Source organism: Artemia sp. Qi Xiang Cuo, chromosome 16, assembly GCF_049724085.1.
Source record: "Artemia sp. Qi Xiang Cuo chromosome 16, ASM4972408v1, whole genome shotgun sequence".
In the NCBI taxonomy this organism is placed as follows: domain Eukaryota; kingdom Metazoa; phylum Arthropoda; class Branchiopoda; order Anostraca; family Artemiidae; genus Artemia; species Artemia sp. Qi Xiang Cuo.
Window position 1 is genome coordinate 10,927,318 of NC_142809.1, and position 23,157 is coordinate 10,950,474.

General features: G+C 33.4%; 1 protein-coding gene across 1 annotated transcript in view; it reads right to left on the bottom strand.

The window, feature by feature from the left end:
• Phyhd1 (Phytanoyl-CoA dioxygenase domain containing 1) overlaps window positions 1–23,157 on the bottom strand; it is an 81,840-nt gene that overhangs the window by 32,358 nt on the left and 26,325 nt on the right. The window contains exon 2 of the mRNA XM_089102240.1: window positions 8,163–8,306. Within this exon, the coding sequence (XP_088958366.1) occupies window positions 8,163–8,306 (144 nt within the window). The remainder of the gene's footprint in view (window positions 1–8,162; window positions 8,307–23,157) is intronic.

The following is a 23,157-nucleotide window of genomic DNA, read 5'->3' on the forward strand; positions in this document are numbered from 1 at the left end:
TGATTTTATTTTTGCTCATTTTTGGTTTAATGGAGTTCTTTACTTTTCTTTGAAAAACTTATTTTGTGGAAGAATTTTTTTTAATTAATTTCTGTTCGTTTTACATTGACATAGTCTTTTCAGGGAAAAAGAAAATAACACTTTAAATCTTTTCGTTTTTAAGACTTTATAGTTTGGCCTGCTATTTGTATGCTGGAGAAAAATTTTCAGCAATTTTTAACAACATACACCGTTTTAAGAATCTGGACACAAATAATCTGGATACTGTTTAATTTAGATTCATGCCTCCTCTAGTTGACCTGAAATGGAAAACTTGATACCATTCACAAGAAAATCTGCTTAGTTTCTTTCATAGCTTGGATACACTTATACCGTTTTGGTTTCGTTAAATTTCAAGAGCAGGAGCAGTTTCGAAAGATCGAACATAATACCCTCAATTATTCTTGGGATATTGCTGACATGCCTTACTGAGAATTAACATTATCACAGTGCATTTTAATTTAACCTTGTGGCAGCATTTAGTTATAAAACATAAAGGCAAATGAAAGGATGGGGATGGGGGGGGATTATTTTCCCTCCAATCACTTTCGACTATTAAAAAGGGCATCAGCCCTTTCTATTTTCAATCGAATGAGCCCTTTTCGAAGTTCCTACGACAACTCCATCGACACAAAGTTCCCTGGTCTAAACAACAACAAAAAAAATAATACATTATACCCACATCGATCTTTACTATAAAAATGTCAAGCCTTCCAATCACTTTCGACTATTAAAAAGGGCACTAGGAATTTTGATTTCCAATCGAATGAGCCCTTTTTGATCTTTTACGTCAACACTTCCTATTAACACCTTATATGCCCCCAGGGCATAAATTACAGCCCTTACCCTAAGGACTGTGAGGGTGGTTGTCATCCTCTGAGACGTAATTTCCAGAACTTCAAAATGGCCATCTAAAATTTTGATTGGATGTGTTTGGGGAAAAGATGGGCGTGAGATGGGGGTTAGTTGCCCTGAAATCACTTTCGACTATTAAAAAGGGCAAGAGTCCTTTGAATTTCCAATCAAATGAGCCCCTTTTAAAGTTTCTATGACAAAGCTTTCAATAAAAACCTTTCATGCCCCCAGTAGACACCTTAAGACCTATAACCTGACGGCGTTGGGGGGAGTGTCATCCTCAAAGACATAATTTCCGGACTTTTATCTACTTCGAACAAAATGGCTATCTCAATATTTTGAGTGGATGTGTTTGGATAAATGGTGGGCGTGGAAGGGGTGCTAATTGCCTTCCAATTACTTTCGACTATTAAAAAAGGCACTAGCCGTTTCAGTTTCCAATCAAGTGAACCCTTTTTGAAGTTTCTACGACAACGCTTTCTATAAAAACCTTATATGCGCCCAGGGCATAACTTACAACCCTTGCCCTGAGGGATTTGGGGGGGGGGGGTTGTCATCCTCAAAGACCTAATTTCCAGAACTCCCAACTACTCTGAACAAACTGGCTATCTTAAAATTTTGATTAGATGTGTTTGGGGGAGAGGTGGGCGTGAGAGGGGGGTTAGTTACGCTCCAGTCACTTTCAACTATTAACAAAGGCACTAGCCCTTTGAATTTCCAATCGAACGAGCGCTTTTTGAAGTTTCTACGACAAAGTTTTCTATAAAAAGCTTATATGCTTTAAAAACATATTTTGTATCTAGAAATCAACTACGCTGAACAAAATGGCTATCTCAAAATTTTGATTGGATGTGTTTGGGGAAACAGCGGGCGTGGAAGAGGGGTCAGTTGTCTTCCAATCACTTTCGACAATTAGAAAGGGCAAAAGCCATTCCAATTTCCAATCGAATGACCCCTTTTCGAACTTTTTACGACAACTTCTTCGATACGAAGTGCCCTGGTCTAAAGGAAAAAAAAAATAATAATACATTGTGTCAACAACGTTCTTTACTTAGGCAGCGCGATTGCGCTACCTATGATTGCAGCAGCAGCTACAACCAAGTAAAGAACAAACCATTCCAAATAGTAGCCAAAAAACGAAAAAATACGTTTCAGACAAAATTTGCAAGTGAGAAGAAACTATCATTTCTAGCTGATTTAGGAATGGCAACTATTCTCTAAATTAGTCTTAATAGTAAAATGTTAGTTTGAAAACAAATTTAAGAAAAATTCGAATAATAGCTTGAAACTCGCAAAAAATAGAGTCGAATTGAAAAAAAATACACCGTTGGAAATACCATAGCTGAAAACCTAAAATGAGGAAACTTACAGCTTCCTAGCTTGGACAACAAGGAAAATCCTTTATTTGCATGGGTAGTACTGATGTATCCTCTCTTATAATTTTTTTTTTTTTCATTGCTAGCAGGGCACTAGATTATCATAGAGAGCTGTTTAATTACTAAATTTACAGAAAATTGCTAAATCTTCTTACTTATATAGCATAAAAACCATAAGGTTAAAAATGAAATACATTTTGACAAAAAACTGCATCTTCGTATACAAGATTATTAATAGCGTCATTATCGTAGATTACATTTATAAATGACGCTATAGTGATGCTATATGATGATGTTGGCTGCATTTATGGTTCTTTCTATATATTAGGGTTGCATTTAGGGTTCGTTCGTTATATCCAGCTAATAAAAAGCCGAAAGCTTTTTCCTGCGTGTCTTACATAGTTATGGTTACAGCGGTAATTTTATCATGTTCGATGTAACCAATACGTAAAATGTATTTATGTCAGTATGTATAAGCCATACCCATAGTTAATTTATTTATTTTCTGTCACTATCATTTTACATTTTAAAATTAAATTGCTGTTTGTTAATTTGGTTTGGACAAAAAGAAACACTTAAAGTAATGAACAATAGGTTTGCGCTTTCAGAATGAATCTAGTTAAGAGCAAACCCCAGGGAATTAGGCAACAGAGTAGCTTAGATGTGGCATCACATCCCAGACGAGCAATTTTCGGCAGCTGACAGCTGCAACCTAGTAAAGAACGAAGCACTATTATAGTAATCTTGTAAAATTTTGTTGTTTGTTTGACTTGAAATATGCTTTATCTTATCTTATAAACCCACGAAATACAACTATTTCTGTCAGTAATACTGAGAATTTCAAGTTATGAAGCAGATTTCTGAAGTTAGTCTTCCATCCTAAGACTGCCAAGACATCCTTGTTTACATTTGACTGCATCATAATCATAAAATAGTTATTTTTAAACCGAAAAGAAAGTCACTTTTTGTGCTGGACTGATTTTGTAGAAATCATGTCAAATTAAGTGAATTAGAACTATCAGGTATTTCTTAAATTGCTCTAAGTACCTGTTGCAAAAACAAAAATGTTGAAGTGCTTGATTTTTCTATTGTGCTAAATCCCAAATTGTTTTGTGTATTAGCAAAATATGAGCTTTGCACTGTTTTACAAAATAAATAAAAAAAACAAGTTTTTTTAACTGAAAGTAAGGAGCGACGTTAAAACTTAAAACGAACAGAAATTATTCCGTATATGAAAGGGGTTGTCCCCTCTCAACGACTCGCTCTTTGCGCTAAAGTTTGACTCTGTCTCACAACTTTATTTTTTAAAACAATAAAAAACTATTAAGGAGTAATTAAGGTTGATGAAAAATCAACCTAAAGGTGGATTCTTGGGTATATATTCGTGATTAATGATTATAAAATATAGAGATGGAAAACATCATTTGGAAAGCGGTGTTAAATTTTGTTTCAAGAGCAATGCTAGCCGGAATAAAACATGAATTGATTATTAATCGCGCTGTGGAGTTTTTCTCCAGAGATAAGATACTGAGTGCAAAAGAATTGATCCTACAAAAATCTGGTCTACCGGACCCCTTCCGTAAATCAGTTAAAGATGAAGAAAATGCCCTGGAGATTGTGAAATTCTTTGCCAAATCAGCTAAAAAAAAGCGTCAACTTCCTACATTCGTCATTTTTGAGCCAACCTAAGAGGTCCCTGCATGCGGAGAAGAGATAAGTGCATCCATAACTACCAAAGTAAATGATATGAGCCGTCGTTTTGAAGGCTTTATGGAACGATTGAATAAAGGTGACTTAAATCTTTTTACTCGAACTAGTTTCCCTACCTAACCAAATGCCCCCACAAAGCTGTCTTACTCTGTAGTTGTTACAAACCCTCCGCCACTGAAAACCCCAATGGAGCGGAAAGCGTTTATAGAATCTGCGTGTGGTGAATCGCTTGCTGCTTCTAAGGTTGAGCTCAGACCAGGAAGAATTGGATGGCGGGTGGCCAATGCGCAGAAGGCTACTGCAGAGAAATTGCCGCTTGGGATTAATAATGAAAACCAGAGTTCCGGCGTAAAAATCAGAACTCCCTCACACATCGGTATAGTTAAAGGGATTCCCGAGTCTCTTAGTGCTGAGATTTACAAAGATTAATAGCCGGCTGTGAGAAAGCCGAACAATGTGGGAAATCACGCACTTTCAAGCTGTATTTTTCAAGTAGAGATACTTTTGATACCGCCGCACAAATGGCAATTAAAATTGACTTCGAGCGTTTCAAAATACAAGAATTTATTTTTCTCCCGAAACGTTGTTTTAATTGCCATGAAATCGGCCATATATCGACACAGTGCAAAAATACCAAGAAATGTGGCCGTTGCGCCCAAACTTACCATGGTGCAACGAAAGAAAGCCCGTGCCAGAACCCGATCTGCTGTTTGAATTGTCAAAGCACCAAATACACATGGTACCATGCTAACTGCCCGTTGAACAAGACTTTGAAGCCAAAAAGCCAGTCTGTTCGAAATGGTTGAGCCCTATATTAAAAAGAACGTCTTGTCATGGAACGTAAATGGTAGTCTCAGTGCAAAAATCATCGTGGTGGAACAACTTTGGCTTACTAAAGAAAGTATAAGCTTACAGGAACATTTTCTCTCTGCTGATAATATGAAATTACTGGATATAGTGCCATCACATGTGCTCCACTTTGTAGCCGCTAAAAGGCCCAGAAAACGGGGCCGCCCCTCAGGTGGACTTGCTACAATTATAGATCTGCATACTAACTCCGAACTGTTTGCAAAATCTGACCATTTCCTTGCAGTTAAAGTGGGTGATACTGTCATTGTTAATATATATCTGCCAAAAGACTATAGAGAAGAACGTTCTGAAACGAAGTCTGCTCTAGCATGCAGTAATTTGGGTAAATGTTTGAGTAAAGTCAGAGCCTTGTACCTCTATTGGGTTCTATTGGGGGATTTTAGTTGTGACATATTGAAAAGTGATAATTCACATACGGCCCTGCTTCTAAGCCTGATTCCAAATGAAAGTGCTCTCTTACCAAAATATGCTGATTCCAAATATATACACAGCTTAGGATCAGTGTCAAACCTTGATCATGTGCTTGTTTCCGGTAGTATTGCCAGCCGTGCAGTAAGTGTAAACGTACTTAATGATTTTGTAGTATCTGATCATTTGCCGTTGTCTTTTAGTGTTATGGCTCCATTTAACCGTGCACGGGCAACCTAAGAATCTAAGTGGCGTATTGTGATAGAATGGAATAAGATTGATATACTCCGGTACCAGCATTGTATTGATAATATTCTCGCAAAGATAAAAATACCATTTGAGCTTCTCCAGAATTCGATTCCGTCTTCAATTAATGAAAATCGTATTAAGTTAAATATATATGCGTCACTTATTTCACATGCTTTATTACAAGCAGAAAAGCAGTTTGTCCCTCGCACTAAAGTACGAGTCGGATCCCAAGTGAAGGGCTGGTCCCAGAATTCTTTACTTGTTGAGGCTTGTAATAGGGCCAAATTCTGGCTAAGTATCTGGATAGATTGCGACCGTCCCAGAACTGGTATCGTAAACCAGATCCGTTTATCCACCAAACGCCGTTTTTCAAAAGAGTTAGATAAACAGAGCTACTATTCGTTCCAATTTTTCTGAAAAGATTTTTAATAACCCAGGACTTTTGTGGAAAAATTTAACACATAAACAAAAAGAGAAGCCCAACCAGTCATTATATATCCCTCCTGAACTATGGGAACAACATTTCTTCAAAGAGTTTACTGAACCTGACCGACTAATAGAAAATCGTTTCAAAGTTACATTCGAAAATATACTTTTGATAAGGGCCAAATCAATATTTACTGTATCAGTTTTGGATGTTTATAATATAATTCGTAAAATTAAGAAACCTTTTTCAAGAGGTACTGATCACGTTTGCGCTAAACACCTCCAATATGGAACCGCTTTCCTTTTTCCCCACCTTGCCCTACTTTTCCAAATGATGTTTACAAAAGGAATAATTCTTACCCCATGTTTAACTGGCTTTTTTACTCATGTCCCTAAAAAAAATAAACCTTAAAATTAATGCTCATTACACCGGCCATTAGTAGTAGCTACAACATCTTGTGAAATTTTTGAGAACTTATCAATTCCTGAGTTAGATAATAAATGCTTCCACACTAATCTGGGTTCCAGAAAGGAATAGGTTGCGCTCATGCACTGACGGCACTTTCGGCGGTCTTAATGGATGCTGATAAATCTGGAGAGCCGCTTATTCTAGGGAGCCATGGTGTCAGTCGTGCCTTTGATTCGATAATTCACTAGCATATCCTCACTGAATTTTATAAACGCGGGGTCAGTACCTGTATTATTTGTGCTTTGTATGATATGTATAATCATTTAAATGTCAGTGTTAATCTGTCTCATGGAATAATTACAAAGATAACCATACCTGTTCGTCGTGAAGTAAGGCAAGGCGCCCTTACATCCCCAATAGTGTTTAACAACTGTATTCTCGACGCACAATCTTAATCAGTCTCTTCCTGTATTCTAAAAGGGATAGATGTGTCTCATATTGCTTATGCGGAGGATGTACTTAACCGCAGCCGAATAGTACGGACGTCTGAGAAACTATTTTCCATTTTGAGTTGAAAGTATTCAAAAATTATTCTTAAATTTAACGCTGAAAAGTCAAAAGTGGTACTATTCAACTGGGACCCAGTTCCAAAAGGATTTAATATTGATCTTAATGAAGTATTGGTTGCTCCTAAATTTGAAATGAATTATCTTGGCCTCCCAATCGGTAACTCCTTAAAGCAACTTAAAAGCTTCTCATTCGCCATTTTCAGTGGCAGACATCCAGTGTCTATGGTAGCATAATTTCCAACATACTTCGTTTTAATCACTGGCTACTCGCTAAGTTATCCAAATCGTTTACACCCCCAAATTTTTTATACATTCCACATTTTTTGCATAGCTTTTCGGCTACGGACTAAAAGCAAATTTGACGAATTTATAACCGGTATGCTAAATATCTTTTCAGCCTCCCCCCTCTGGGCAAGTAATTCTTGGGCCAATAGGAAATACGCTTTAATTGACCCCAATGCTGCTATCGGCAGATGCATTGCAGCTTACAATAGGGGAATAAATGGACACCCATGGTGCTCCATTTCAAAACAATAGGTCTTTCACGTTTACAGTTTTTGTCTTTGTTATATATACTGTATGATTGTTTGGTTTATTATTATGCTTGTGTGCTTGTTCCATAAGTTTTATCTTTGTTTTATTCGTGCTTGTCTATGTGCTTGTTACATTGGCTTGTGCTGTCATTTTCTGGTTTATTACTATGCTTGTGCGATTGTTCTATGAGTTTTAATTTCGCTTTATTTGTCATTATCCGTCTTTTTCTTTTGCTTTTGTTTTTTCTCTTCTTCTTTTTTTTTATACTCCGTTCATCATTGTATTTCAATGGGTTATAAATAAATCCAATTCAATTCTATTATACTTGAACTATTGTCTTGGAGTACTATCGCCTTAATTCTCTCTATTTAGAAGTAATATCCATTGTCACAGCTAGGCAATAATCCTAGGGGGGGGGAGGGGGTGTTATGAGCTTTCGCTAGGAGAATACATTCTATTATACTTAAATTATTGTCTTGGAGTATTATCGCCTTAATTATCTCTATTTAGAGGTAATATCCATTGTCACAGTTAGGTAATAATCCTAAGGCGGGGAGGGGGAAGGGTTTTACGAGCTTCCACTAGGAGCATAAATTCTATTTTATAAAATCAGAAAACTCCCCTAGAAAAGGATAAAGATCAATATTTTCTTTTCTTTGTTATGCATGGTAAAGACCTCTGCAAAGCCGTCTTTACCGCTCGTAAGAATGTTCATACCTGCCGAGAGTCCGTAGTAGTAAAAATACATTTATGCTCATTTGGATCCAGCTTATCAACTATGTCTGAGCAGGCACTGCGCAAAGTTTCAATCTCGATTTGGTTGAGAAGGTCCTCGACAATGACAAAGCCATCTTGTTCAAACTGCAAAAGATATACAAAAAATATATGTAATAAATATATAAATAATAAAGCGATCATGAAGAATTTATGACAAACTAGCCGAAGAATTTCATGATATTGAACGTTTATTTCATATATTTCTTTTGAAGGGGCACTTGCATCCCAGATTCCCCCCCCCCCCCCGCTTAGATTTAGTAAAATAATTTTTCGTAGTATCTTCATTGAAAAATACCCGTTTTTGAATAGCAAGTTTATGAGGATCTTTTCAAAAAATATCGATAATACCTTCAATAATTTCAAAAGTCCTTTTACAAAACATAGAAATATCAAAAGAGTAATAGAACAAACTAATAAACTAAGAAGTCAATAGTTTCGAATAAAATCATGCTTATGAGGATCTTTTCAAAAAATATTTATAATACCTTCAATAATTTCAAAAGTCCTTAATCAATTTTGCTAATAAGCGAGCAGAAGAGGGGAGTTTCTTGTCGCAAGGGCCGTTGTACCTGCCGGGAGTGTTACTCCCTTAAATTGCAGGGACCTAGTAGCAGGAAACTACGCTTCCTTCGCTTATTGGTACCTGGTTCTTATGATATGTATAGTGAATAATGAATAATGGACTTTTTTTTCGCCGGTTTTAAATTTTTTGCAATTTAACCGTGATAATGGAGTGAATGAAAACGAAATACTGAAATTTGGAAAGGAGTTTTTTCTAGACTTGCCGAGTTCAATCGAAGCTGAAAAACTCCTCTACGATGCGGCTGTAACAGGGACTGAGCTTTCGAGAAGACAGGGGCCGAAGGCTTTGGAAAGCCATCTGAAGGATATGTTATGTATATTCAAGAAATGTGACGATGAAGACATAGACCTACCGATGTTTGTAATTCGTTCTCCAAATGATGTACCTGTCATCCCTGCTTTGGTTTATTCGAGTTTAAACGCGAAATTGAATAGAATGGAACACTTCCTGAAGACTGTTTCAAGTAAGTTCGATTCGTATGATACTCACTTTCCACCGCTGCCAGCCCGTGCGACACCGTCAACTGACTCTCACATCACTGTTGTTGTCTCTAAAGTGCCGCAAACACTAAATGACCCGATGAAACGCAAAGAAGTGCTCGATAAATTGAGCTGTCATGATGCAGTTACCAAGCTGAGTTTGCGAAGTCACAAATGGCTAATCAATGTTAAAAAATCTGCTGCTGAAGAATTCAAAGACTCTATTTCAGTGATTTTAGCCGAATCTCCATCCAAGGTGATCACTAAGCGGTTTTTCGGGATAGTCAGAGGAATATCAAAGGACTTAGAGCTCTCATTCTTTCAAGGATATCCAGGTGTGGTGGAAGCTATGCGGCTCGGTGACACTGCTACGGTTAAGCTTGAGTCTTGTGACTCCATGTCAAAAGCCAAGGCTATGCAAAATGATGTTAAACTTGGATATGAATATTTATCAGTGAAAGAATATCTGTCGGCACCTTAGTGTTGTCTAGAATTTCGTTCGCCAAACCATAGAGAAGCTGATTGTGCAAGTTTGGTTGCAAAGTGTACACGCTGAGGGGGCACACATATTTCTACCAAGGATTCTCCCTGCCAGCTTGATGCAAGATGTGCAAATTCTGGTGAAAATCATGCCTCCTTTAGTCTTAGATGCAAAGTGCTGAGAAATATCATTGCCAAGAAGAAATGATTGTGCCTGTTTCGAATCTTTCGCTTAATATAAATGGTACTCGTTTAAAGGAGCATATGATTGATGAATTGTGTGGCCAGTTTGACATAGTATGCCTTCAAGAACACCTCCTGACTTCTACTAGTATTAACGTGTTAAAAGAAGTCGTAATCATTCCGTTTTTACAACTAATGCTGAGGTCACTTTTGGTAGACCTTCTGGAGGCCTCGCATGCATTGTTAAGAGCAACCTGAGTTTGCTCTCTCCAGTGTGTTTTCACAGTGATAAATTCATCCTTGCGGTTCGGTTTGGTAATACTGTGCTGATAAATGTGTATCTCCAGTGTAACAAAAAAACTATTTCCACTTTAAACGCGTATATGAAAGCATCGGGAAATCTTAAGGCTATTCTTGCGTCTGTTGTATCGTCTGGTTATGAGTTCATAGTGGTTGGTGACTTCAACTCAGATATTACAAGTCTGTCAGTTCGATCCGATATAGTCCTTGATGCTTTTTCTGCTTATAAAATAGTCGAGAAAACTGTTGATTATTCATATATTCACCAATCTGGAAGTTTGTCTAATATTGACCATGTAGTTTTCTCACCAAATATTAATGTATCGACTGTTCTTATTCATGAAGACGATCATGATATTGATCACCTCCCGATTTCGTTCTCTGCTTCACTAGTCGCTTCTCGTTCTACTAGACCATTTACACATAGTTTTAAGTGGTTTTAGAGGAATAACTGGAGTAGGGCTAATTTTGCACTTTATATTACTACGTTGTCCACGTTATTGTGTTCTATAAAAGTTCCTTAACATTTGCTTCAAGTTACTGACCGTTTCTCAAATGATAAGCAGTCTCTAAATGAATATTATGATAAAATAATTTGGTGCTTAAAACAAGCAGAGGCGACTACTGTTCCTCTAGAAAAGATTGAAGTTAAAACTAGAAAACCAGAATGGGTTTTGGGCCCAGAATTAAAAGTTGTAAAGAATAAAACTAAGTTTTGGCTACAAATATGGGTGTCTTGCGGTCGGCCAAATCGAGGAGTTGTCTTTGATCTGAAGCAAAGTACCAAGCGTGCTTATAAAAAACGTTTACGGCAATCTAGGGTATCTGGTTTTGATTTTCCTGCGTCAAGAAAGGAGTGGTCTCATGTTCTGAATTCGGATAAGCTTAGTAGTGTTTTTTCTGAGAGTTCTATAGCAGTTCATACCTGGGTGTCATATCATAATGATATTTTCGGCAAGGTGAACCGGGAAGTTGAAAAGCTTTTTAGTAACCTTCTTGAGTCGTGTTTGCCTAATCATATTTCTCAGAGTAATGTATTACCAGTTTTTACTGTTGATATTAGTCAAGCTATTAAGAGCATGCAATCTAGCTCTGATGATCAAGACGGAATTTCTTCTTAGCATCTAAAAGTAGTTTGCCCAACTTTGATAGATCACCTTCAGCTACTGTTTCATTTGATCTACTTCTATGGTTCCCGACAGTTTTCTCTGTGGCACAGTCACCTCGGTTTTGAAGCGTGGAAAAACTTCGTCAGAGTGTAGTTCTTATCGACCAATTACTGTTTTGTGCACTCTTAGCAAAATTTTTGAATATATTCTTCTCCCTAATTAATTTTGGTGAAAACCAATTTGGCTTTCAAAAAGGCTGGGATATCAGCACGCCCATCGTGTTCTAGCTTCCCTCCTGTTGCAATCTGTTAATGATAAATCTCCTCTTCATATATGTGCTCTTGATCTTTCGAAGCTTTCGATAGTATAGTCCACTCACATGCACTCTATTCCCTTTTTTCCAACAATATTAACCTTTCTATTGTTGTTTTGTTACGGTACGGGTATTCTAACTCTTATTCGGATAAAATGTAATGGAGTAGTTTCTGATTCAAATGTCCGACTTCGGCGTGCGGTCCGTCAAGGAGGTGTGCTTCCTCAAACAATTCTTAAGTTATGTATTGCTCCGATCTTTTCATCTTTGTTTTCAAGCTTTATCCTGATAGAATTGATGACTCGTATCTTGCTTATGCGGACGATGTTCTCCTTGTCAGTCGTACTAGGGCTGGGCTCTCACATTCTGTCAGCTGGATCTCAGACTAGTTCAGACGAATTGGGCTTATGTTGAACGTTGATAAGTGCGAATATACTTTATTTAATTCGAGTGCGAGTCTCCCTCTTAACTGTGGTTTTTTCTCTATTCCCTGTGTCTCTTCTTTTCGGTGGCTTGGTCTTCACATTACTAATAATCTCAAAACACTTTGGGCTCTGACAGTTTCTAATGCAAAAAAAAAAAAAAATTCAGATAGGATATTCAAAAATTGTTGCAAATAGAGGGAGGTAATATAGAAAAGCGCTTGGGAAATTATATTGTTCATTTAGCGATCATTCTATTCTTTTTTTATCTGATTTTCTTCCAATTCTGAAAGCTGTCGTTATCTGCAGGTCTTACTGCGCACCATAATTTACGTCGTTTTATGTAAATAATTGTTAAGTGTGCGAGTTTGCTTTTTTTTTTTGTGTGTGTTTTTTTTCTTGATGTACTCCGCTTCTTTTTTATAGTGGGTAATAAATAAATTATTATTATTATTATTAAAACATTGAAAAATAAAACACACTACTAAACTATGACGTCAATAGTATCAAATAAAAGCAAGCTTATGAGGATTTTTTCCAAAAATATCGATAATACCTTCAATAATTTCAAAAGTCCTTATACAAAACATAGAAAAATAAAGCAAACTACTGAACTAAGACAGAAAAATCAAAGAAAATTACTAAGACTAAGTTATTAGTCTTTGTTATTAAGCTATTAGTCTTAGTTTTTGATTAATAATCAAAGACTAATAAAATCAAAACAGAAATAAAACAAACTACTGAACTAAGACGTCAATAGTATCGAATATAAGCAAGCTTATGAGGATATTTTCAAAAAATATCGATAATACCTTCAATAATTTTAAAAGTCCTTATATAAAACAGAAAAATAAAACAAACTACTGAACTAAGACGTCAATAGTATCGAATAAAAGCAAGCTTATGAAAATCTTTTCAAAAAATATCGATAACACCTTCATTAATTTCAAAAGTCTTTATGCTAAACATAGGAAAATAAAACAAACTACTAAACCAAGATATCAACATTTTTAAATGAAACCAATCTTCTGAGGTCTTTTCAAAAAATATCGTTAACACCTTCAATAATTTCAAAATTCCTTATATAAAACATACAAAATAAAACAAACTACTGAACTAAGACGTCAATAGTGTCGAATAAAAGCAATCTTATGAGGATCTTTTCAAAAAAAATATCGAAAAACCCTTCAATAGTTTCAAAAGTCCTTATATAAAATATAAAATAATAAAACAAACTACTGAACTAAGACATCAATAGTATCGAATGAAAGCAAGCTTATGAGGACCTTTTCAAAAAAATCGATACTACCCTCAACAATTTCAAAAGTCCTTACATAAAACAAAAAAATAAAACAAACTACTGAACTAAGACGTCAATAGTATCGAATATAAGCAAGCTTATGAGGATTTTTTCAAAAAATATCGATAATACCTTCAATAATTTTAAAAGTCCTTATACAAAACAGAAAAATAAAACAAACAACTGAACTAAGACGGCAATAGTATCGAATAAAAGCTAGCTTATGAGAATCAAAAAATATTGATAATACCTTCAATACTTTCAAAATTCTTTATACAAAACATAGAAAAATAAAAACAGAAGTAAAACAAACTACTGAACTAAGACATCAATATTTTCGAATAAAAGCAAGCTTCTGACGATTTTTTCAAAAAATATTCATAATACCTTCAATAATTTCAAAAGTCCTTGTACAAAATATAGAAAATTAAAAACAGAAATAAAACAAACTACTGAACTAAGACGTCAATAGTATTGAATGAAAGCAAGCTATTGAGGACATTTTCAAAAAATATCGACAATACCTTCAAAAATTTCAAAAGTCCTTATACAAAACATAGAAAAATAAAACAAACTACTGAACTAAGACATCAATATTATTGAATATAAGCAAGCTTATGAGAATATTTTCAAAAAATATCGATAACACCTTCATTAATTTTAAAAGTCCTTATACAGAACATAGAAAAATAAAACAATCTACTGAACTAAGACGGCAATAGTATCGAATAAAAGCTAGCTTATGAGGATCAAAAAATATTGATAACACTTTCAATAATTTCAACAGTCCTTACACAAAATATATAAAAGTAAAAAAAGAAATAAAAAAAACTACTGAACTAAGAAATCAATATTATCGAATAAAAGCAATCTTATGAGGATTTTTTCAAAAAACATCGATTATACCTTCAATAATTTCAATAGGATCTATAAGGAACATATAAGAATAAAACAAACAACTGAACTAAGAAATCAATAGAATCAAATGAAAGCAAGCTTATGAGGATCTTTTCAAAAAGTATCAACAATACCTTCAAAAATTTCAAAAGTCCTTATATAATAAAAAAAATAAAACAAACTACTGAACTATGACAACAATAGTATCGAATAAAAACAAGCTTATGAGGATCTTTTCAAAAAATACCGATAATACCTTCAATAATTTAAAAAGTCCTTACATAAAACATAAAAAATGAAACAAACTACTGAACTAAGACGTCAATAGTATCGAATAAAAGCAAGCTTATGAGGATCTTTTCAAAAAATATCGATAATACCTTCAATAATTTCAAAAGTCCTTATACAAAACAAAGAAAAATAAAACACACTACTGAACCAAGACGTCAATAGTATCGAATAAAAGCCAGCTTATGATGATATTTCCAAGAAATATCGATAATACCTTCAATAATTTCAAAAGTCCTTATACAAAACAAAGAAAAATACAACACACTACTGAATCAAGACGTCAATAGTATCGAATAAAAGCACGCTTATGAAGATCTTTTCAAAAAATATCGATAAACCCTTCAATAGTTTCAAAAGTCCTTATATAAAACATAAAATAATAAAACAAATTACTGAAATAAGACATCAATAGTATCGATTGAAAGCAAGCTTAGGAGGACCTTTTCAAAAAATATCAACAATACCTTCAAAAATTTCAAAAGTCCTTGTACAAAACATAGAAAAATAAAACAAATAACTGAACTAAGACGGCAATAGTATCGAATAAAAGCTAGCTTATGAGGATCAAAAAATATTAATTATACCTTCAATAATTTCAAAAGTCATTATACAAAATATAGAAAAATAAAAACAGAAATAAAACAAACTACTAAAATAAGACGTCAATAATATCGAATGAAAGCAAGCTTATGAGGATCTTTTCAAAAAACATCCATAATACCTTCCATAATTTCAACAGTCCTTATACAAAATATAGAAAAATAAAACAAACTACTGAACTAAGACATTAATAGTATCGAATGAAAGCAAGCTTATGAGGATCTTTTTAAAAATAACGATTATACCTTCTATAATTTCAAAAGTACTTGTACAAAACATAGAAAAATAAAAACAGAAATAAAACAAACTACCACTGAAGTAAGACGTCAATATTATGGAACAAAAGCAGGCTTATGAGGATTTTTTTAAAAAATACTAATAGTACCTTCAATAATTTCAAAAGTCATTGTAGAAAACATAAAAAATAAAACAAACTACTGAAGTAAGACTTCAATAATATTGAAAAAAATCAATCTTATGAGGATCTTTTTTAAAAAATAGCGATAATACTTTCAATAATTTCAAAAGACATAATAAGAAACATAGAAAAGTAAAAACAGAAATAAAACAAACTACTAAAATAAGACGTCAATAATATCGAATAAAAGCAAGCTTATTGGGATCTTTTCAAAAAACATCCATAATATATTCAATAATTTCAGACGTAAAAGTGCGAAAATTAGGAAAACAAAAACAGACATAACACAAACTACCACGTAAGTAAAGCGTTAAGAGTATTATCAAAATATATCTTCTCCGGACCTTTTTAAAAAATAACGTTTATGTTTTCAGTAATACCAAAAGTCCTTGTAAGAAACATAGAAAATAAAAAAAGAAATAAAACAAACTATTGAACTAAGATGTCAATATTATCGAATAAAAGCAAGCTTATGAGGATCTTTTCAAAAACATCCATAATACCTTCAATAATTTCAACAGTCCTTATACAAAACATAGAAAAATAAAACAAACTACAGAACTAAGAAATCAATAGTATCGAATGAAAGCAAGCTTATGCGGATCTTTTCAAAAAATATCGATAACACCTTCGATAATTTCAAAAGTCCTTATACAAAACATCGAAACGTAAAAACAGAAATAAAACAAACTACTGAACTAAGACGTCAATATTATTGAATAAAAGCAAGCTTATGAGGATCTTTTCAAAAAATATTGATAAAAGCTTCAATATTTTCAAAAGTCCATGTGCAAAACATAGAAAAATAAAATAAACTACTGAACTAAGACGTCAATAGTATTGAATAAAAGCTAGCTTATGAGGATCAAAAAATATTGATAACACTTTCAATAATTTCAAAAGTCCTTATACTAAACATAGAAAAATAAAAACAGAAGTAAAACAAACTACTGTACTAAGACGTCAATATTATTGAATAAAAGCAAGCTTATGAGGATCTTTTCAAAAAACATCCATTATACCTTCAATAATTTCAACAGTCTTTATAAAAAACATAGAAAAATAAAACAAACTACTGAACTAAGAAATAAATAGAATCAAATGAAAGCAAGCTTATGAGGATATTTTCAAAAATTATCGATAATACCTTCAATAATTTCAAAAGTCCTTATATAAAAAAAAAAAATAAAACAAACTACTGAACTATGACATCAATAGTATCAAATGAAAGCAAGCTTATGAGGATTTTTTGCCAAAATATCGATAATACCTTCAATAATTTCAAAAGTCCTTACATAAAACATACAAAATGAAACAAACTACTGAACTAAGACATCAATAGTATCAAATAAAAGCAATCTTATGAGGATCTTTTCAAAAAATATCGATAATACCTTCAATATTTTTAAAAGTCCTTATACAAAACAAAGAAAAATATAACACACTACTGAATCAAGACGTCAATAGTATCGAATAAAAGCACGCTTATGAAGATCTTTTCAAAAAATATCGATAAACCCTTCAATAGTTTCAAAAGTCCTTATATAAAACATAAAATAATAAAACAAACTACTGAACTAAGACATCAATAGTATCGATTGAAAGCAAGCTTAGGAGGACCTTTTCAAAAAATATCAACAATACCTTCAAAAATTTCAAAAGTCCTTACAAATAACTGAACTAAGACGGCAATAGTATCGAATAAAAGCTAGCTTATGAGGATCAAAAAATATTAATAATACCTTCAATAATTTCAAAAGTCATTATACTAAATATAGAAAAATAAAAAAAGAAATAAAACAAACTATTAAAATAAGACGTCAATAATATCGAATGAAAGCAAGCTTATGAGGATCTTTTCAAAAACATCCATAATACCTTCCATAATTTCAAAAGGCCCTATACGAAATATGTAAAAATAAAATAAACTACTGAACTAAGAAATCAATAGTATCGAATGAAAGCAAGCTTATGAGGATCTTTTCAAAAAATAACGATTATACCTTCAATACTATCAAAATCCCTTATCCGAAACATATAAACATTAAAACAGAGATAAAAAAGACTACTGAACTAAAACGTCAATAGTATGGAATAAAAGCAGGCTTATGAGGATTTTTTTAAAAAATACTGATTAAAGGTTCAATAATTTTAAAAGTCCATGTACAAAACATAAAAAATAAAACAAACTACTGAAGGAAGACGTTAATAGTATTCAATAAAAATCAATCTTATGAGGATCTTTTTCAAATAATAACGTTTATATCTTCAATAATTCCGAAAGTCATTGTACAAAATATAGAAAAGTAAAAACAGAAATAAAACAAACTACTGAACTAAGACGTCAATATTATTGAATAAAAGCAAGCTTATGAGGATCTTTTCAAAAACATTGCCATAATACCTTCAATAATTTCAACAGTCCCTATACGAAATATAGAAAAATAAAACAAACTACTGAACTAAGACATCAATAGTATCGAATGAAAGCAAACTTATGCGGATCTTTTCAAAAAATAACGATAATACCTTCAATAATTTCAAAAGTCCTTATACAAAACATAGAAATGTAAAAACAGAAATAAAACAAATTATTGAACTAAGACATCATATTATTGAATAAAAGCAAGCTTATGAGGATCTTTTCAAAAAACATCCATAATACCTTCAATAATTTCAAAAGTCCTTATACAAAACATAGAAAAACAAAAACAGAAATAAAACAAACTACTGAACTAAGACGTCAATATTATTGAATAAAAGCAAGCTTATGACAATGTTTTCAAAAAAATAGCGATAATACTTTCATTAATTTCAAAAGACCTAATACAAAATATAGAAAAGTAAAAACAGAAATAAAAAAAACTATTAAACTAAGACTTCAATAGTATCGAATGATAGCAAGCTCATGAGGATCTTTTCAAAAAACATCGATTATACCTTCAATAATTTCAAAATTCTCTATACAAAACACAGAAAAATAAAATAAACTACAGAACTAAGAAATCAATAATATCAAATTAAAGTAAGCTTATCCGGATCTTTTCCAAAAATAACGATAATACCTTCAATAATTTCAAAAGTCCTTATACAAAAAATAGAAACGTAAAAACAGAAATAAAACAAATTACTGAACTAAGACATCAATATTATTGAATAAAAGCAAGCTTATCAGGATCTTTTCAAAAAATATTGGATAATACCTTCAATAATTTCAAAAGTCCTTATATAAAACATAAAAAATAAAACAAACTACTGAACTAAGACGTCAATAGTATCGAATAAAAGCAATCTTATGAGGATCTTTTCAAAAAACATCCATAATATTTTCAATAATTTCAACTGTCCTTATACAAAACATAGAAGAATAAAACAAACTACTGAGCTAAGATATCAATAGTATGGAATGAAAGCAAGCTTAAGAGGATCTTTTCAAAAAATATTGATAATACCTTCAATAATTTCAAAAGTCCTTATATAAAACATAAAAAAATAAAACAAACTACTGAACTAAGACGTCAATAGTATCGAATAAAAGCAAGCTTAAGAGGATCTTTTCATAAAACATCCATAATACCTTCAATAATTTCAAAAGTCCTTATACAAAACATAGAAAAGTACAAAAGAGTAATAAAACAAACTACTAAACTAAGAAGTCAATAGTATCGAATGAAAGCAAGCTTATGAGGATCTTTTTAAAATATATCAATAACACCTTCCATACTTTCAACACTCATTGCAAGAAATATAGAAAAATAAAAAAAGAAGTACAAAAAAATACTTAACTAATAATTCAATATAATCTAATGAAAGCAATCTTATGAGTATCTTTTCAAAAACATCCATAATACCTTCCATAATTTCAAAAGGCCCTACAAGAAATATGTAAAAATAAAACAAACTACTGAACTAAGAAATCAATATTATCGAATAAAAGCAAACTTATCAGGATCTTTTAAAAAAATAATGATAATACCTTCAATAATTTCAAAAGTCCTTATATAAAACATAAAAAATAAAACAAACTACTGAACTAAGACGTCAATAGTATCGAATAAAAGCAATCTTATGAGGATCTTTTCAAAAAACATCCATTATACCTTCATTAATTTCAACAGTCTTTATAAAAAATATGTAAACATAAAATAAACTACTGAACTAAGACATCAATAGAATCGAATAAAAGCAAGCTTAAAAGGATCTTTTCAAAAAGTATTGATAATACCTTCAATAATTTCAAAAGTCCTTATATAAAACTTAGAAAAATAAAACAAACTACTGAACAGTAGATACCTATCAGGAGGTCCCACGAGTCACCCCTGCTGCCATCTACAATTTAGTCTAACTCTGTACGAACACCGAATATGGGCATAGATTCCCTAGGGAGAACACGTGGTAATGTCAGTCCCACGAGTACACCAAATATGGGCATAGAGTCCCTAGGGAGAACACGTGGCAATGTCAGTCCCACGAGTACGCCAAATATGGGCATGGAATTCCCAGGGAGAATGATTGCGTAATCGATTGGGAACTAAATTTCCAAGGTCGATTTATATATATTTGTGTGTTGATGATAGCGAGTGGAATGTTTACCCTCTTAGAAGTTGATAGTGGAGTTGATGGTAATAATACAAGAGCACCAAACATTGCGGTGGAAATCACGAAAGGATCACGGCTTTGTCTGGAATGGGATGAAGTTTATGCAAGATATGTGATATCCTTGAGCAAACCTAAAATGGAGGATCAATTATGTTTTGCTGCAAAAGTTGATATAGCACATGTGAATAGACTTCAATGTGCTTTAAGTGCATTGGTGAAACATATCGAAGACAATAAACTGTATCGCTAATTGTACATGCTTAGTATTATTGTTGCTGTAATTATTCAATAAAACTGTTTCGAAATCGAAAATGTTCCCTTTCTTTTCTGGTTAGGTTAGGTTGGGTTAGGGCTAACGAATCATGCCCAGTCTAGAGTCAATAGTCAAAGTGAAATGATTGAAAAATGAAAAAGATTGAGAAAGAGAGAATTAGATCGAATGTAGTGTTTATTGAAAAATATTTGATTTTGGAGGACGATTTTCTTAAGTTATCTCTTCAACGCAGGATCTTCTCTCGTCAGGGAACACTTGACAATATAATGAAGACTTATTCTCCCCCATTGAACTAATGTATGAAACTTTTAAAGTGTGATTCAAGTGCTTATACTCAATTCATTGATATATTAATTGGAACAAAGCAGAATAATATCGTGGATATAATTTTGAAAACAGTGCCGATGGATTCAGTGTAGATGGGACCGTCATTCAAAAGAGGTAATGTCAGAGAGCTACTTCTCTCTCAATTCCTCTCTCCGAATTTATAGAGCCAGGAGGATCAGTTTTATTTTGGTTGTGAGAGAGTTGACATTGGAAACCGACAAATTTCCTATACATGTCAATTGTACATGTATACTCTTGGAAGTTTGACTCAGTGTAAGAATTGTACAATAATTGATGACTGTAGTGAAAAGTGTAAATTATGTAATCCTTGTAAATTACATAGGGGCTATGCAGTACAAATTAAAGGATGTAATTCATGTCTTGAGGAGATTCGTAAGTCTCACCCTATAGGACATCTGTGCTCCAATTGTCACTGTGACAAATGTGATCAGTGAGAGAATACTTACGCCGCTTTGATTGGAAAGAATCGCAAACGTGATCTTAGTTTATTTCTACGAGATTGGTATCGTCGTGGATTTAAATTATTCTGGGAAGAGGAATCTTGTCTACGTTTCAACTGTTGGGGTAACAAGACAATTTGGTTTCTACGTCATCGTTGTGACGACACTGCCTACTATGACTAAAAGCCAAGTGATTTTTATTTGGCAGTTACTGAATGTGATTCACCATTTGAAAACACTGTATGTGATATTGCTTCAAATAGACAGATTGAAACTCGTGAATTTCATAATATGAATGCAAATAGTATCATTGACTATACAAAGAGATATGACAAGAATGAAGCTACATTGTACTGTAGAAAATGTGACCCTGACTTTGCAGTCTATCAAGATCAATATGCAGTGACTCCAACTGATCTTCCTGCATTTGTGGTACACGACAGTTGCCTATACATAGAAGAAGGACAAATTTAAAGTGAAGATTTAAAGACATTGTTTTACATATATATGTATTTTATTAACAAACAAATTTGCAAACATTTTATAAGCACTTTACTCGTAAGGCACTGAAACCAACACTGTACATGTCTTAGAGGATATTTTCCACTAGAAAGTCGTTCAGACGTGGATTGTCACTATAAATGTGGAGAAACTGCTTGTAAGTATAGCCGCAACATTGGAAAACAAAATATAGTAGTGCATGGAAGCCACAGCTTTTAGTCGCTAGATCCTGCACCCTCTTCCGATTTTGAATAATAGTTTTCCCACTGCTCTCAATATAGTTGCTGATGTGGGGTGTGTAAAATGTATAGGGTAGACCAAAAGGATCCAAAAATTCAATCGTCTTCATTGTATGAAAGATGCACAGCCAATGACCCGTCAACACATTCGACGGACTGCTATTAACAATAATCAAGGTATTGTTGACACTTTGAATTTTTCCAAGAAAGTCCGAGGGCAGACAATAGGATTTGTACTGGGACGTAGGGATCCATATTAAATACATTGATTATTTGACTGGTGTTCATGGCGCTAAGTCTCGTAGAACACTGCCTTCGGGAGTGATTTCCCAATAGGTTTCATATTGATTTAGTGAGAATAGTCCAATAGTCTCAGCCAATGGGTCGGCAAATGTGCACTCTAAACGCAAATTCCTCGTACAGACTAGACTCATATCCTGTGCGCCAGACAAATCCAGTACTAGGATACCATGCGTTTTAGCAAACATTTCTTCGGCTATACTATTTTCAAATAGTTGAGAGTCATGATCTAGGGTTTGCATGGTCAACTCATACAATTTCATATAGAATTCATCAAAAGATAGAGTGAACCGTGGGATACCGATTACTTTGTACACAAGTGATGAAAATCCAAACATCTCGAATTTATGTGGGCATTCAGTCTACGATCCTATTGCGCTAGCTCTTTTAACAAATGTCAGGGTAAGGTTTGACGGAATTATGCCATTGATAAGGGATGAATCGGTGAAGGTGCGTGAGCCCATTGCAATATGACGCTGATTGGTGATTGTATGAAGAACAAGTAGTTTAATATTATTTCCATTGGCTCTCAGTTTTTCCACTGCCAAAGCAACAGAACTCATGACCTGTTGTTTGCGTACATGAAGTATTGCCGAAGTGAGGGAGAGACTTACATCAGGATTGGTAACAAGTTCTTTTCTTAATATGAAATTGGATTGTGCACGCGTCAGTTTTATATCCACTTTAACATTGGGCGGCAGCCATTGGGGTATCTTAAATATTTCATGATATATTTTTCCAACTAGATGTAATTCACTAGTTGTAGCATTTTTAAGTGCATCTGTACTATCAATATTAGTAATATATTCATATCCTTTGGAGATGCCTCTCAATTCCTTGTATGACTTGGGTGTCATCA